The sequence below is a fragment of the Stegodyphus dumicola genome, chromosome 3, assembly GCF_044657685.1.
Source record: "Stegodyphus dumicola isolate Sdum_Otavi_A_Nest chromosome 3, ASM4465768v1".
Classification (NCBI taxonomy): Eukaryota; Metazoa; Arthropoda; class Arachnida; order Araneae; family Eresidae; genus Stegodyphus; species Stegodyphus dumicola.
This window is the reverse complement of record NC_140770.1, coordinates 165,269,746-165,286,736: the sequence shown is the minus strand read 5'-3', so window position 1 is coordinate 165,286,736 and position 16,991 is coordinate 165,269,746. Positions and strand designations below refer to the sequence as shown.

The 16,991-nt window shown below is 31.9% G+C and overlaps 1 protein-coding gene across 2 annotated transcripts in view; it reads left to right on the top strand.

The window, feature by feature from the left end:
• LOC118180374 (vacuolar protein sorting-associated protein 37C-like) overlaps nucleotides 1-16,991 on the top strand; it is a 73,924-nt gene that overhangs the window by 21,069 nt on the left and 35,864 nt on the right. For both annotated transcript variants that reach the window (XM_085813579.1, XM_085813578.1), the window contains exon 4: nucleotides 5,104-5,186. In XM_085813579.1, the coding sequence (XP_085669705.1) occupies nucleotides 5,104-5,186 (83 nt within the window). The remainder of the gene's footprint in view (nucleotides 1-5,103; nucleotides 5,187-16,991) is intronic.

The window sequence follows — 16,991 nt, the reverse complement described above, 5'->3', positions numbered from 1 at the left end:
TCGTACAGAAACTTCAAATTAATCTTACCACATTCAGTCATTTTACTATAATCATGCAATCCATTTTGTCATAATAGGGTTTCCATAACATTCAACTACTCAGGCTACCATAAATGAAAAACTCCTTGATGATAAATGAAACAACTTTGCGATAATACAAGGAGTATCCTTTTCTGTACTCTAACCGAACTGTGATTTTTTTGGCATATCTTTTAATATGTATACAATATCTATATCATGCATACATGTACCACACATGTTTGAGTACTTTTGATAACCCTGAATAGTAACCACAGACTGTAAAAATGTAAATATCAGTCATACAGATTTTTAAATTGTTTCCTAAAATTTTTTATTTCTGACACAATGCTCCTTTTTATTATTTATGAACAGAATAGTAGTTACGAGCATAAAGATAGGTAAAAAATACTCTTCGCTAGTTCACAGTTTTGATTTTTCACAGAGCTTATAATCAAAATGTACCAGAAGTTTTAATTGCATATTTTATTATAAATAATATCAAACCTTTTTATTGAAGAATAATGAGTAAAAAAATGTAAATTTTAAAATCCAGAAACTGATATCTTCTTTGAGCTACTAATGAGTACTGCTGTCAGGTTTTAGGAATTTTCGCCATTAGTGTTCAAGGGTCTTGTAAACAAACATGACTATAACTACAAAAATGTTGGACTGTTCCAAAATTCTAAAGTCGACGAAAAAAAAGAATTCCTAGCAGTTACGACTCAGCCGTTAAGATATTCTACTAGGTTTTAAGTGAATAAAATTTTTTAGAAATTTAAAAACACTGAAACTGGTAATGACTTTGCACATATATCGCCCAACGGGTTAGAGTTGACGTTAAGGTACCCCTTGTATTATCGCAAAGTTGTTGTTTCATTTATGGTAACCTGAGTAATTGAATGTTATGGAAACCCTAGTATGACGTAATCGTTTGCATTATTCCGGGAAATTTTGAATCATGGTATGTACTTATAAGGCATTTTGTGGTGTGTGTTGGTTAGGAAGTACATTGCTTGTTTCATTGTTTAGACGGTAGAATGGCTGAATGTAGTAAGATTAATTTTAAGTTTCTGTACGATTTGGAACGAAAGGGGAAAAGTGCATTAATTGACTGGTGTGTAAATGAAGGTTTACTTAGTAGCCATTTTCCAGACAGTCCGGAACTATGTAGGCTATTTTTTATTCTTATTTTTGTGAATTTATGTGGCGACGCCGATATATGGATTCTAGTTCAGGTAATTTTAGGAAATTTTTGGATGCTGTATTGAATGGAGATTCTTATTAGATATTTATAAATCTGCCAGCTGAATCGAAAAAATCTCAAAAATTTGTTAGTCTGTTTCTCATTTAAATGTAGATATGCTGTTTTCTAGATTTGCCTTGTTCTAATCTTCTAGTTATTAGAACTGTTTGCCAGCATACAGTTATCTACACGTTTAAGTTCACTATTTATTGAAAGTGCGTTAAATTTCTAATGTTCTGAAATTTTTAATCTGCATTGACTTTTGATTACTAAATAAAACTGACTTTGGGGCTTTTTAAACATTTTGCAACAACAACAACAAAAAAAAAAAAAAAAGTCAAGGTCACAAGAGCTATCTGCCTGAGAACAGAGGTGCCTTTATGAACTTCTTTCTGAGGGAAATTTTCACATTATACATTGGAAAAACCAACCATACAGCCAGTCAGTTTGGCTGGGTTTGAACCTAAGCCAGGTCAAAGTATCTGGTCTTACCCACATGGCCACTGGTGGGCTTCAGAATGTAGCCAATCCTTGAAGTATGTGAGTTTAAACTTTCAACTGTGCTTATTTGTGGATATCCCCCTTCCCAATAAGTATGATGGAAATTCTTTGCAAGACTTAAGGAAAATTTGGACAGGAGGACCTTAGCACACAAATATTTAGTCTAACAGTATCAGATTCTTAAAAATGTCAGGCAGTTGTTTGTAGTCTCTTCTCATTTATTGCTGTAAAATAAAAAGAAATCAGGTATTAAAATTTGCAAAAATATAAGCACGAAAAGAGTCTACAGATATCATGTAGTGCTGGTGGCAGTGAGAAAGAGAGATATGAATAAACATAGGCTAAGGGAAGAAAACTAGTGTTAGACCTAAGTAGGGGAAAAAACTTCTTATATGTTTATTAAAATTTTATTTACTAAATAGATTGAAGGATGTATTGTATTAAATTTAAAAAAAGGATTAAATATAATTTTTACGTATTATTAATTCAGTTGATAAACAAATCAAGGGTTGAATCAGTGTTCATTTTAATAATAAATGTTCATAAGTTCTCTTTCATGTAAGAATGAAGATGAGAAAATATTATTACTTTTCCTTCACATTCAAATGAAAGATTGTTTTTGTACTCTTAAGGTATTATGATCATATAATGATAACAATATTAATATTTTTAACTGTTCATAAATTGAAAAGAAACTCTTAACATGCTTAATTTTTGCTTATAATTTTTATGATTAATATGCTAAATGTATTCAAATACTTTGGATAAATATTTTTATATTGTAATGCTAAATGTTAAATCAAAGTTAAAATAGTAGTACTTTTTCATCAAAGTTTGGGGCTTTTTTTTTCTGGCATATGTCATTGGTACCTAGTGTCATCAGTTTGTTTGGGCTTTTTTTTTTTCTGGCATATGTCATTGGTACCTAGTGTCATCAGTTTGTTTGGGCTTCTTTGGGTGGCAGCTATGCCTTTAAAACCATTGCTTGCTGAACCATGTTTTTTTTATTATTATTTATTAATAACTGAAATTGATTTTACAATTTGGAATAGCCAAAAGATGAACAAATGACTATCCTGTTTCTCCAGAAAAAGAGATATTCATCACAATGAAAATTTCTAATGACCACCTCATGAGATTAAAATACCATTTGAAGCCGAAATGACTATGCAGTGTTCATTTTTGTAAAAAAGAAAAGAAAATATTTTTGGATTACATGCTCTATTACTTCATTATCTTATCTTAAAGTTAAAATTTATGGACACAACAAAATCATTAGAATTGATGATAGCTTGTATTCAGAAAGGAAAAATAATCGTGATCATCCCTCTTCCTTTCATTTACAGCAGATCTATGGAAAAGTTTGTCACGAAGTTACCATGTTGCTGTTCCATGCCTACAGAGCATTTTCTGTGGAAAGACTGAAAGCCTCCAAAGGACTAATAGTATTTAATGATAGCAACTGATTAAATGTCTAAAAGGCACATGTAGTTTATAGTGAACCCTTTGAAATTTTGTAGAAACAGCAGTAACAGTATGGTGATTAGAGGAGCCGAGGAGCCTACTGCAGTACTGAAGGGCCCAGATTTGAATCCCAGAGAATGCATGGGTGTTTGTAAATGTTTAGTATCTTTGCAGCATGAAGACACTCTAAATATGTGGCGAACCGAAAGTCCTTTCATGTGGTTTGGTAGAAGAGGAGAGTGATTGTAGTCCCTCGCCCCCCACCCCGACCCGGGTGCTGTCCCTCAAAATTGGGGTGGAAGTTTGAAGTCCAGCCCCCCTGAGGCTCTGCAACTATTCTTCCATGAAATTCATGAAGAAGACGACAACAGATGACGTTTTCCAGTATTGAGCTTATACTTTGCTCTTAGTGAGTTGTATCATCTATTAAAATACTAAAATGTAATAATGTAGTTTAATCATTTAAATTTAAAAATAGGGAAATTAATGTATATAAAGCTGTTATTACATCTAATTTATGTAATTTTACTTTGTTTGTTTAAATATTTTTACTTTATTTGATTTAATACAGATATCATGGTCAGCCTATTTTTCTAGAATATCATTGCCATATCATTAATTTTGCTCTGAAGGTAATAAAAGTCAAATCTCATTTGCTGCAAATAATGTATTATAATGCAGATATTTTGTTGCATCTAAAGTATAGTTCTTTATAGGTACTTTTCAAACTGGTGGGGAATGCTGGACCAAATGCTCACAAGTGAGCTAATATTAACATTGATAATAGTAAATGTAAGAATGGGAAAGCTCATGCCATGAAATATTAATTTATTTTTTCTAATGAGAATGGGTGAAGGAAAAAAAATACAGCAGCAGACAAGAAATTTTAAATGTTATTTATCATAAAAGAGAGCATGTCGGTTTTTGAATGCCTATGAGGTAATGTAAACTCAATTAATTAAGACTGTAATTGATGGTAAGTAATGATTGTAAGACTTTTATTCTGCCACTTTACTGCCCCGTAAATGCTCAGCTGTTTGGATATAACAGACAATATTCAGGACCATGAAATTATGAACTATTTACAATGAAATCTTCATAGCCAGCAGCTCACAATTCATTGGTCTTACATGCTTTCCTGAAAGTCTGAAAAAATATTTCCATCTGTGATCTTTCTCTCAATAGCAGCCTTTAAAATATGAGCAGAAGAATCAGAAGTAGAAGAAATCATTCACTCACTAACATAGATTTTGGACTGTGCATTTGTTAATTTCAGTGATTTTCCTGCTTCTGCTGATTTTAATATAAAGGTCAGATATCATATATGCACATATCTCTTTGAAAGTGCATTTTAAAAATTAATTTCACTTTTGATTCTTTATATTATCAGTATGTAAATCAAACAGCAGTAAGGATAGAGTTGGAGTATTATTTAAACCATATAGGAGTTTAAAATTCTTCCTTTTTCCAGTGGCAGTGCTTTTTTTGTGTTGAGTTAAAACATAATTTTGTTTGGTGGTTATTGGTCAAAGATTTTCTTTGCAAATAAATCCTCTATTTTCAAGCAGTTTGATTGGAGTTTCTTCATCATTTAGCAATTGCCAAATTGTGATACCATTTTGGTTTGTGTGCAAAAAATTAACTATGATCAAGAGAAATGAAAATCAAGAAACAGAAATTGACACTGATTCACAGGGTTCCAGTGTAAGATCTTTCATATGGTGTGATACTAAAAATATTTGTTCATAGTGCTTATGTTTGTCTTCATTCCCACTAGTGGGAAAGTACTGCTTTATGCATATATTCATTTTATATTTCTTTTATTATTATTATTATTATTATTATTATTATTATTATTATTATTATTATTTTAGAAAGCTGTAAGCAAGCTACATCAAAAGAAACACTTTTAGCTCTGCTACAGACAGCAACATTAGAAAGTGATGAAAAAGCTGAAGTAAGATATATTTTTTTACCCCATTCCTTTATTAAGATTTTTAGATGTATTGATGTTATTGAATTTGATGTGATTTTTAAATTTAAAAAAAAAAAGGTTTATATCTTGATTAATTCATTTTATCAATTATTACCAAGAAAGATAATTATATTTGATGTAGGATGCTTTTAGATTAAGTTATTATTATTTTTTTCTTTTTCTCCATTTAAAAAATACAGTACAGTACAAGCTGTGGCAGGTAATCAGACAATTTGGCAGGATTGGGAAGAATGATTCTACTGCCAAATTGTAAAAAACTTTAAAGCATTTTTAGTAAAAATGAACAGGAGTGCAATGTGCTAATGCTGTAAAGGCATTTTATAAAAACGGCAACAGTTACATGATCACTCAGCATGAATTTTGAAGAAAATTCAAGATTCATCATTGATCTTCTTTCAGTTTGAATTTTGAGGGAAGTTCAAGATTCATGGTAATAAAGCTATTCCTTCAGCCGATGCCATCGAGAACTGGGTACAAAGCTACTGGTTCGACAGTAAGTAAGAGAGATGGTAGTGAAAAAACAGTGCAAACATCCGAGAAAATAGCGGCATTGAGAGAGGCCATTAAACATAGTCCCCACCATTCTGCACATTGTCATTCTCTGGCAATTGGGTTTTCAGACCACAGCATTCAAAGGATCTTAACATAAAGATCATTTCCATGCCTACAAGATTCATATTGTTCAAGCTCTACAGGAGCAGGACTGTGAAAACAGACTTCAGTTTTGCCAGACACTTCTACAGTTGATTAATGGAAACCAGAATCAGGTTAACAATTTACTGATAAGTGACAAAGCCCACTTCCATTTGTCAAGATACATTAGCGAGCAAAATTTCTCTTATTAGGGAAATTCCTGTGGAGATGCTGCTACAGGTAGTGAGTGATGTTAGCAGAAGACTTTTTGAGTGCATACGTAGGGATGGTGGTCATCTAAAAGATGTTATTTTTATTTGAACTGAAACAAATTTGTTTTGTTTTTTTGAGTTTTGAAAACTAAATGCTTTAATGTTTACTGTGTGCTCTTGTGTGTTTTAAGTAAATAATAAGTAAATCACTTACTCTTGATAATACTTTTAAAATCCCAGAAATCACTGTCACACCCTGTATGTCTTAATTTAAACCTACAGTATATGTAAAATATATTAGAAAAGGAATTTTATTCTTGCTTTGTATACACACTTAAGTTGCATATAAAATTGCTAGATTAATCATTATACATTATCATTATTCATGGTCAGAAAAAACTTAGTGTATATGTTATTAAGCTATTAATGGAAAATGCTTGTATTGTATAAGGAAATATTCTAAAAAAATATATGCAGTTTACAGCTTGCATAATTTTTATTCAAATCATTAGATATAATGTACGAGTTCGTATGGAATATGCATGCAGATTAGTGAATTTTCATCAATAATTTGTTTCAGTTTTCATTTTTTATTATAAAGCTATGCTACATAACATTCATTACAATGAAGATATTTGAAAATCCTGTATATATATATATATACATTTCATAGCTGCTAACTCTTAATCTCATGTCCAGGTCTGCCAGTAGCTCCCTGATCTGGTTTTTAACTATCAGCCCCTGCTAAGGAAAATGTTTCGCAGGAATAAATCAAACTTAACTAAGCAAATTCTGTTCCCATACCCCTAATGATTTTCAGCATGATTTTTCTTACTGAATTATTTTTATCCTTTATAGGACTTTTTTTATGAAGGTTCAACTAGTAGTTAATTAATCAGTATTTGTACGGAGGGTGTTTATACATTTTAGAATGATCTAGGGGCCGTAAAGAGTATTACAGTACAAAGTCCATAATCCAGACTCGTCGGGATTTCAGAGATTCTGGATTATGGGTTTTTCCGGATTATAGATCATCAATTTAAATCTGGTAAGATAGCATGCAGAAATTATATAATTAATAATAAGAAACCATAATTTATGAAATAAAGAGCAATTACCCAAGCAGCACGTCTCCAAAAATATACGTATAAATTTTGGTGAAATAAGGGTATGGTATTTTTTGCACGTTACTTTTACGAAATTTATACGAATAAAAAAGGCTGAAGTTACTGTTGACTCTTGATCGTTATTTTCTACACGTTATTTTTACGAAAATTATACGAATCCGAATGTACTGAAAAAAACTACCCCCATAATGGTATACAATCAAAAGTCGTTAATTCGGACACCCATAATCCGGAATGATCTATAATCCGGACCTCAAAGCTAAAAAGTTTCTACGCATGCGCCGCGTTGACACATGCACATAGGCATTTACGCGTGCGCGTAAAACCTTTACAACTGTGCATATGAGTGTGCACATACAAAGCAGAATAGGTTTTCGCGTGCACGTTTAATGTATAATGGATGGTATAAGTAAAATTATCTATTTCAGTTAATGTTGATGATTGCATTGTTCCTTAATCTTTGAATTGGATGCGGCTTATTATTTTTTGCAGACTGTAAGAGCAATTTTATAAAAGTAAACTTTAACTTTCGATTATGTCAAATAGAATTTCCGATGCTGGAGCTCCCAAAGGATCTACAAAACGAAAGTATGTTTCGATGTTCATCAAACAAAAAGTGGAATTGCTGCAAAAAGTGGATAAAGACATGAAGAAGGTGACAGAGAGGTTAGTGAAAACGAAAAAATTTCGATTGACAAGTTAGTCGGTATTCTCGGCACAGCAATTACGGGACTTGAATAGCGGAACTTTGTAACTGAACAAAAAATTATGTCTGTTTATAGAACTAAAGAGAAAGTATTATCACATAAAACGAAGCAACTTAAACAACTTACATTGAAAGCAATGTTTAATAAAGTAAACAAATAAATATTAAGCTTTCTTTTTTGTAAATTTTGATACCCTTTAGATCATAATTGTTCTTTATTTCATAAATTACGGTTTCATATTTTTAATTTTAGAATTTCTGCATGCCATCGTACGAGATTTAAACTGATGATCTATAATCCGGAAAAATCGATAATCTGGAATCGCCGAAGTCCCGGCGAGTCCAGATTAACGACTTTTGACTGTATTTTATTCGTCACTTTTACGCACATTATACGAATCGAATGTTCTGAAAGAAACTACTGCCTTTATGGTATATTTCATTCGTCACATTTACGGATATATACATATATGAAGTCTAAAAAGATTGAAAATGAAGTTTAAAATATTTAGTGTATTTCTGGCATTTCACTTTGTTTTCCTTGTCCACAAACATGAAAAAGGGCATCCATATATGAGGCTAAAATTTTTCTATGAATTTTAACATGTGAGCTGAATCTTTACGTGCATTTTTGCAAAAAATTATATTTTCTTAATTCAAAGATCTTCAAAATAACTTATTTATTTTCTTATACGAAATTTGTTATTTTTATTCATATCAACACTTACATTAATTTACACAATTTAATTTCTTTTATGAAAATCCTATTACCCATTTAACTGGAATAAGCTGTATATTAAATTTGTGTACTTACTGAGTTTGGTACAATACTCGCCTTATTTTATTTAGAAAATGTGGGCAATTAAATTGGAATAAGACTAGCTAATCTTTCATGTCGAGGAATAGAATAATAAATACACCAGAAGATGCTTGAAAATGTTTAATTTCTTGAACAATAGTTTAATGTAGACCAAAGGATCATTAATTATAATCAAAGATATACTAATATTTTTATTTAATAATAATAATAATAATTCTACGAAATTGCAAGCTGAATCCTGATATTTTACATATATTTCAGTTCCTTTAATCTTTGTTATAAAAATCATATGAGGCTAAATTTTTTAAATTTTGTTTAATGTACGGGGAAAATGATATAGCGATTTTAATAATTTTTATATAAGGAAAAAGTAAATAAGTAATGTAAATAAATAATTATATTATATTTTATATTTTTCCTGAAACAGTTAAAGACATTCTTAAATATGGAGATCTACAGAATAAGTACAAGGGTCCAGTTAAATGAACTCAAAATTTACATATTCCATTCCATTCCATTTTCTGCTGTTATACTGGATTTAGCCTGCGTGGATTGCAGGCTTTTTGCCAGTTGTCGTTTAATATGGGTTCCTGTAAGTACTAAAAACAGAACAAAGGTGTCGCAGAGACAACCGGATTTACAATTATACACCGAGCATGCGCATACACAGACATTTCTATTTTTCATAGAAAAATTGAATTATTACTTTAATACAGAGATGCTGTGAATATAAATTTATATAATGCAAAAGTAAGTTTATTTCATATGCTAGTTTAGAGGCTTTCTTAATATGTTTAATTATAAAGAAATAAAAAAAAGAGCATTGCAATTCTTGTTCACTGACCAATGACAAAGCAGACACTTTCTACTTCCGGTTGTGGCGGGATATTTGTGAAGTCAGCAATGGCGGTCGAGAAGAATGGTAATGTCGCAAAGAATACTGTTTGTTCGTGGATTGGCGTTTGTGACTGAATCCATTGATGTTACTAATTATTTGAAAAAAGTAAGTGAATATTTTATATTTTCAGTGTTTAATACTTGTACTTTCTTCACCTATATAAAATTTTATAAATAGCGTCTGTGTAGGAAATGGGATTTTCCATGTGTTGTTCTTTAGTGTACGTGCCTAATGATTCATTTTCAGGATTTGGTACTGTTAATGATATAGAATACCAAATCAATAAATTGAAAATATTTTGCACTAGTCTGTTTCTTACTGTTTGTGTAAGTCCTGTTTGTATGTGTCTCACCTTTTTATAGTTATATTAACGTTTTAATATTTATCTTAAAGCATACTGTAATTAAGCAGGAAATAGCTTTTAATGGAAAAAGAAAGGCAATATTAACATGATTAATTGTTCAGAAATCTGTTCTGGAAATATTATCTACCTTATGCAAATAATAATAATAATAATAATAAGTAACTTTCATTTATTCATGAAATTCAAAATTTTTTATTTGCTTAGTGTTTTCCCAAAAAATAATTTAATTTCTTAAATTTGCTTTAATATATAATCTTTAACTCAAAGATATTGTGCTATTAAAACAGGAAATTTTATGCAATAGAAAGACAGGTACTTTGTTCCAAATCTTTGTTCATTTTATTTTACATATACTGAATTTTCATGCACTTGTAATTACTGAAATATATCAAGTTTTCTTAAAGTCCTTTCATGAATGTATTTCTTTTTTGTTTGTTTGATTTTGTTGTTTTAAAAGATCTGCCATAGTTAAAGAAAGAAAATAAAGTAAGAATGCTTTACTTTCAGTTTTGAATAAATTTATTACTATTTACTGCAGCCTCAGGTTTCTCTAAAAATAATTTTCGAAGTCAAAACTTGATAGTTATATCGATTATTAGACTTGCATGAAAAAATTTATTGAAAAGTTAGTATTTGATCTAAAATACCTTAAATTATTTGAATTATATTTTACTAAATCATGTATTTTGATATAACTAGAAAGTTAAAAAAATGAAAATTGTAAATGTGCAGAAATGCTTATGAAATTGTTTATATTTTTGTTGCTTTTTCCCCTGTAAATTAAATATATATATATATATATATATATATATATATATATATATATATATATATATATATGTTGGCTAGCAATCGAAGCATATCTGAATATAATATGTCCAAGAAGCCAATTATTGAGGAACATCGTAACCAGTTAGAAGAGACTCATAAAATAGCTTTGGAGTTAAGAGATAGCTTATTAGAGAAAAAGAAAAAAATAGGTGCTTATCATGTTATCAAGTTAAGGAAATAATTTAAATATTTATTCTCTAAGTATGTATAGAGTACAAAATCCAAGATCTGGACTTATTATAACTTCGGTGATTCTGGATTTGAGATTTTTGCCAAATATTAGATCATCAGTTTAAATCTAGTAAGATTGGATGTAGTAATTATAAAATTAAAAATATGTATTTGTGGTTTATGAAATAATGAAGTATTTATGACTTTTAGTGAATACAGTCAAAAGTCTTTAATCCGGACTCGCCGAGACTTCAGTGATTCCGGATTATAGATCATCAGTTTAAATCTGGTAAGATGGCATGCAGAAATTATAAAATTAAAAATATGAAACCGTAATTTATAAAATAATGAGCAATTAAGATCTAAAAGGTATCAAAATTTACAAAAAAAAAAAAAAAAAAAAAAAAAAAAAGCTTAATATTTATTTGTTTACTTTATTAAACATTTCTTTCAACACGCGCATGCCTAAAGCATACATTACGCATAGCCGAAAATAGAAAATTGCAACCAGAAAACTATTTCATTTGTATTCGTGATATTTATAATGACGAGGAATTTGATTTTAATCATATCAAAGACGGAGTACATCGAGATGAAATACTACATTTAGTAAGGAATTATAAGCCGAATAAAATAAAAACATCTGCCCTGAAGATAACGATAGTGCTGACAGATCAACTTCCACTTCATTGCGAGCTGCGACGTTTCCCCCCCCCCACACACACAAGCAGAGCAGCGTAAAATTGATAAACAGATTACGGAACGGTTAGATAAACAAAGGAACATGCCTTTATCCATTTTTTGTAGCAATTCCACTGATGGACATCGAAACATGCTTTCGTTTTGTAGATTCTTTGGGAGCTCCAGCATCAGAAATTCTATTTGACATAATCGAAAGTTCCAGCTTACTTTTATAAAATTGCTCTTACAGTCTGCAAAAAATAACAAGCCAGATCCAATTCGAAGATTAAGGAACAACGCAATCATCAACATTAACTAAAGTAGATAACTAGATAATTTTAGCTTATACCGTCCGTTATACATTAAACGCGCACGCAAAAACGTATTCTACGCTTGCGCGGACGCATATGTGATGCTAAAGCAAAGTTTAAAGTTTATAAAATTAAACATTTTTAGCAATAGTAGCAATAAAAGCTCCCTGAGATAGTATGTTGTGCAGACATCAAAGACAATAAAGAAGCTTCAAACTTAACCAATTTATTAAGAATATAAAAAGGATAAAAACACAAAAAATAAATTTAAACGATATCAGAGTCTTAGAAAAAAATATAATATAACCATCATTCATCAAATAATATTTTTACCTGGTCTCCAAAAATACTGGCATTCAATACAAACAAAATGTCCTAAACAGTAATTTTGCGGTCTCAAATGAAATTGGCCACACATTCAATAAGTCCATAATCAATGGTCAAGAAAGCACCTGAAATTAAAGTTAAGTTCTTGAAAGCACTTAAATCCGGCCTAACTCCGCTTACATTAGTTGAACACGAGGAATCGCTGCTAACTTATTTTAAATGCCACCTTCATGAAGAACATGGATGCCGCCCATGGCAGTCACTCCCATTGTAGCCTCTGGAACCAAGGAACGTATTCAGGAACAGTCATCTTGTGGACAGGAACCAAGGAACTTATTCAGCGGACTGCACGCATCCTTCTGAAGGGGCTGGAAACCGCTCACTCAAGTGCCAGGAAAGCAGGAACTAGAAGGGTTGAGCCAGAGCGACGCGAGATACTTATAGCAGAAGTAGGAATGATGTCATCTCACGGCAACCAATCAGCTATCGGCACGAATCGGCTTTCCAGATGACGTAACATCACTTTCGTTTTTGCATCTTAATTAGGTTGAAACAGTCCATTCTCAATGCAAACAGTGGCAGCAAGAAAAAGAAGTAGAAGTAACTACTATATTACATTAAAATAAGAACTAAACTAAATAAATATTTCAAGGAGGAGAGATGATGCACTAAAAGGTTTAAAATAAGCTATATTTTCCAACAAATGCCCCCCACATCATCATCTCCGACCTGAAATAAAAACCGAATGCCAGTATCTTTACAAAATTCAAATCAAGAATAAATAAATATCACAATTTCTTCAATTCAGAAATTTTTAAGGAAAAAATTTCCTTTGGGAACATCTTATCCCATTATTCAAAAATTTTACCGTAGCAAGAAAGTCCAACATGTTACAAAACAATACAAAGACATATGTATGATCATACACTCAATACTTTTACCCAGGGCCCTGGTCAATCATACAACATTCTACACTATACAGTTTTACATTTACCTAATGTCCATCATAATATGACTTATAACATATTATTCTCACATAAACAAAACTTTTAATATAAATACACACAAAAACAAATTTCATAAGAAAATCGTTCCACAAAATCTTATCAGGTTATGCTTTGCCAGCGGTTTTGTCATGGGATCAGCCAGATTATCTTTACTTGGAACATATTTTAAATCAAAAATTTCCCTGTTCAATAGATCACGAATGAAAAATATTTTCACATCTATATGTTTTGTCCTTGAGTTTTCAATGGGTGATTTTGTAAAACATATAGCAGCCATGTTATCAGCAAACAATATTGGTTTTGAAACATATTTACTTGTAATTTTAAACTGAATGCATTCATCCAAAATATTTTTAAACCAAACTAATTCTTTTGCTGATTCAGTCATGGAGATAAATTCAGCCTCCATAGTAGACAAACTAACCCCCCTTTCATTAAATGTACGCCATGATACAGGTGATTCTCCCAACAAAGGTATTTGTCCACCAATAGACACCATATCATCCCTGCTTGAAACAAAATCCGAATCTGAATATATATTGAGCTTCAGTTCCTTGCATACCAGTTTAAGTTTATGCTGTCTGGTATTGGAAACGTATCCTAAAAGTTTAAATAATCCTTCCCAGTTAAACTTACCAGGATTGCGTTGGAACTGAGAAAATATATTAATAGCATAAGTTATATACGGACGAGTATGATTACAATGACACGAGAGACATCCCAAAAACATTTCTATAAGGATTATTCATCATTTCAGTCGTTTCTTCTTGTGTACTGGGACTTTGAGACTTTGAGTATTTCACACCTTTAACTATTGGAAGGGAAGTAATTTGTATTTTAAAAGACTTGAATCGATCAACTATGTCTTCTATATATGATTGCTGATGAATTAAAACACTATTGTTCTCATATTCAAATTCCACCACCAAAAGCTTTCTTGTTTTAGCAAAAATTTTCAAATCAAAATGTGAATTCAGGATTTTTAATATCCTTTTAGCCTAATCTTCACTTTTTCCAAACACAACAATATCATCAACATAAACCAACAGAATGACAAAATCTTTAAAACGATAGACACAATTACACCACTCAATTTTGATAAACCCTAGGTTACATAGTATTCTATCCAACTCGTAGTACCATAATCGCCCACTCTGATGCAGACCATACAAGGCTCTATCTAAACGACACACAAAAGTTTCTCTATCTCGCTCTACAAAACCCTGAGTTGGGACATGTAAATTTCCTCTGATAAAGGAACGTAGATATAGGCACTTTTTACATCGCATTGTATATTTGCCCATCCAAGGTGTGCAACTAAAAGGAAGAAAAAGAGCCTTTTTACTGAAAAGTTGACTACAGGCGAGTAGGTTTCATCATAGGTATCGTATTTAATTTGCTGATAACCCTGAGCCACTAAACGAGCTTTAAAACAAACAATGTTTCGAAATTCATCATGTTTAATGTTGAAAATCCACCTGCAACCTAGTGGAGTCTTGTCTTTAGGAAGTGGAACAAGATGCCATACCTTATGCTTTCGTATGTTGGCCATTTCCTCTTCCATTGCCTCTATCCATTTAAGCTTTTCTGTGGATTTCATTGCCTGGCTATAAGTGTTTGGAATTGAAACCTTAAGTCAGCTATCTCGGGTATATGACGTTGAAGGAGTTCCAGTTGGGTCGATTTCACCACTATAAGTATTGCTTCCCTTGAAATCAAACAAGGTAGGATCATACTGAATATTATGTTCAGTGCAATACCTTTCTACATCATTTGGTGATCGTAGTCTTTGATTAGACACCCTCTCAAAATAATACACATCCGTACGAGTGCCGTCTGGCCTTGGAACAGGTTTACGAAGCCAAGTTACTTGTCTCAATGTAGATTGAGTGTCAGTGCCAATTGTAGAAGGTACATTGGTATCGGTTCTTTCCTCTATTTCAGGAAAATAGCCAACTGGAGTATCATTAGATTGGAACTCTACCCTTTCTTCAGATTCGAAATCAGGAAGGGTGCCCAGTACAGCTCCACTGCCACTTTTCTGCATTCCAATTGACTCTTTAAAAGTAGCATTTAGGGTTTCTACTACCTTTTGCTCATTTTCCAACCAAATCTTGTACCTTTTGGTTCGTACACTGTACCCAATCAATCGGCCCTTCGTTGCCTTTGGATCAAGCTTAGAATTCCTTTTAGCCTTTGGAATTCCCACATAGGCAATCATTCCAAATGCCTTAAGGTGACGTACTGATGGTTTCCGCTTAGTGTACAATTCGAATGGGGTTTTATCTTGGTCCTTATGACAAATTCTGTTAAATGAATATGCAAAATACATTACTGCATCTGACCAAAATTCGGAATTCATTCCACTATCATGTAAGATTGCACGTACATTGTTGAGACCTGTCTGATTAAATCTCTCACAAACTCCATTCTGTTCTGGAGTGTATACATCTGTAAATTCGTGCTTTACACCATTTTTATTACAATATGACCTGAATTGATCATTATCATATTCTCGCCCATTGTCAGTCCTAAAGTATTTCAATCTAAGGTTCAAAGATCTTTCCGCACGTGCTATATGCCTTTCAAATACTTCAAACACCTGACTTTTCTCCACAGTGGGGTACACTACCACGTAACGAGAATATTCGTCAATAATGAAATGAAGTAACGTTCACTATTCCTACCTGGAATGTTAATAGGTCCCCACACATCAGAAAAAACCCTTTCAAGCGGCCTCTTTACTTGAATACCTTCTAAGGGTCTATAGGAGATTCGTGTTTGCTTATTGATTTGGCAATGTTCACAAAACAAATTAGGTGAGTGCTTTAACACAGGAAGACCTCGAACTGAATGTCTCTTACTAGTCCTGACAATAGTATCATAATTTATATGACCAAACCGACCATGCCATAATTCACTATTATTATGCTGAACTGTGGATGCCTCAAATTTTACAGATTTGCCCCCCTTTTTGACTATTTTCGGGAATACATGATAGTTACTTCCTATCAACTTAGCCTTGTACAAAGTTGAATTTTCATCATCAGTAACTTTAATTTGCCCATTTTTACCATAAAATCTTGCTCCATTGATATCTACTCTAGGTCCAGATATTAAATTTCGTCTCAGCTCAGGTGAGTATAACACATCTTTAAGCAAAATAACCGTATCCCCAAATTTCATTTTAACAGTACCCTTCCCATGAATTGGAAAAGTTACCCCATCAATAGCTACTAGCATATTCTCATTTTTCACAGGAGAAAAAGTATCAAACAATTCACGATTTTTACAAAAATGATGAGATGCAGGCGTATCAAAAATCCAACTATCATCATTTTCCTCCAAATTGTTAACATTAGCTTGAGCTATAACATGGGACTGAGCATGGGAATTATTTTTACCTTTACTCAACTTGGGTTTATTCTTACACTTAGGAGATGTTTTATTACTACTAGATACAGCTGAGGAAACAGAAGAAGCAGGTGAGGGTGATCTGGAAAGATTACCTTTCATTCTACAGTATTTTTGAATATGACCTGGACGGCCACATTTATAACACTTGAGCCCTTTAATCTGCTTAAATTTGTGTTCACAGTGAGTACTTTGGACTTCTATAGTCTTATTGGAATTTTCCCTATCTATCTCTCTTAAACCAAGACGCGTTTCCTCTGCTAG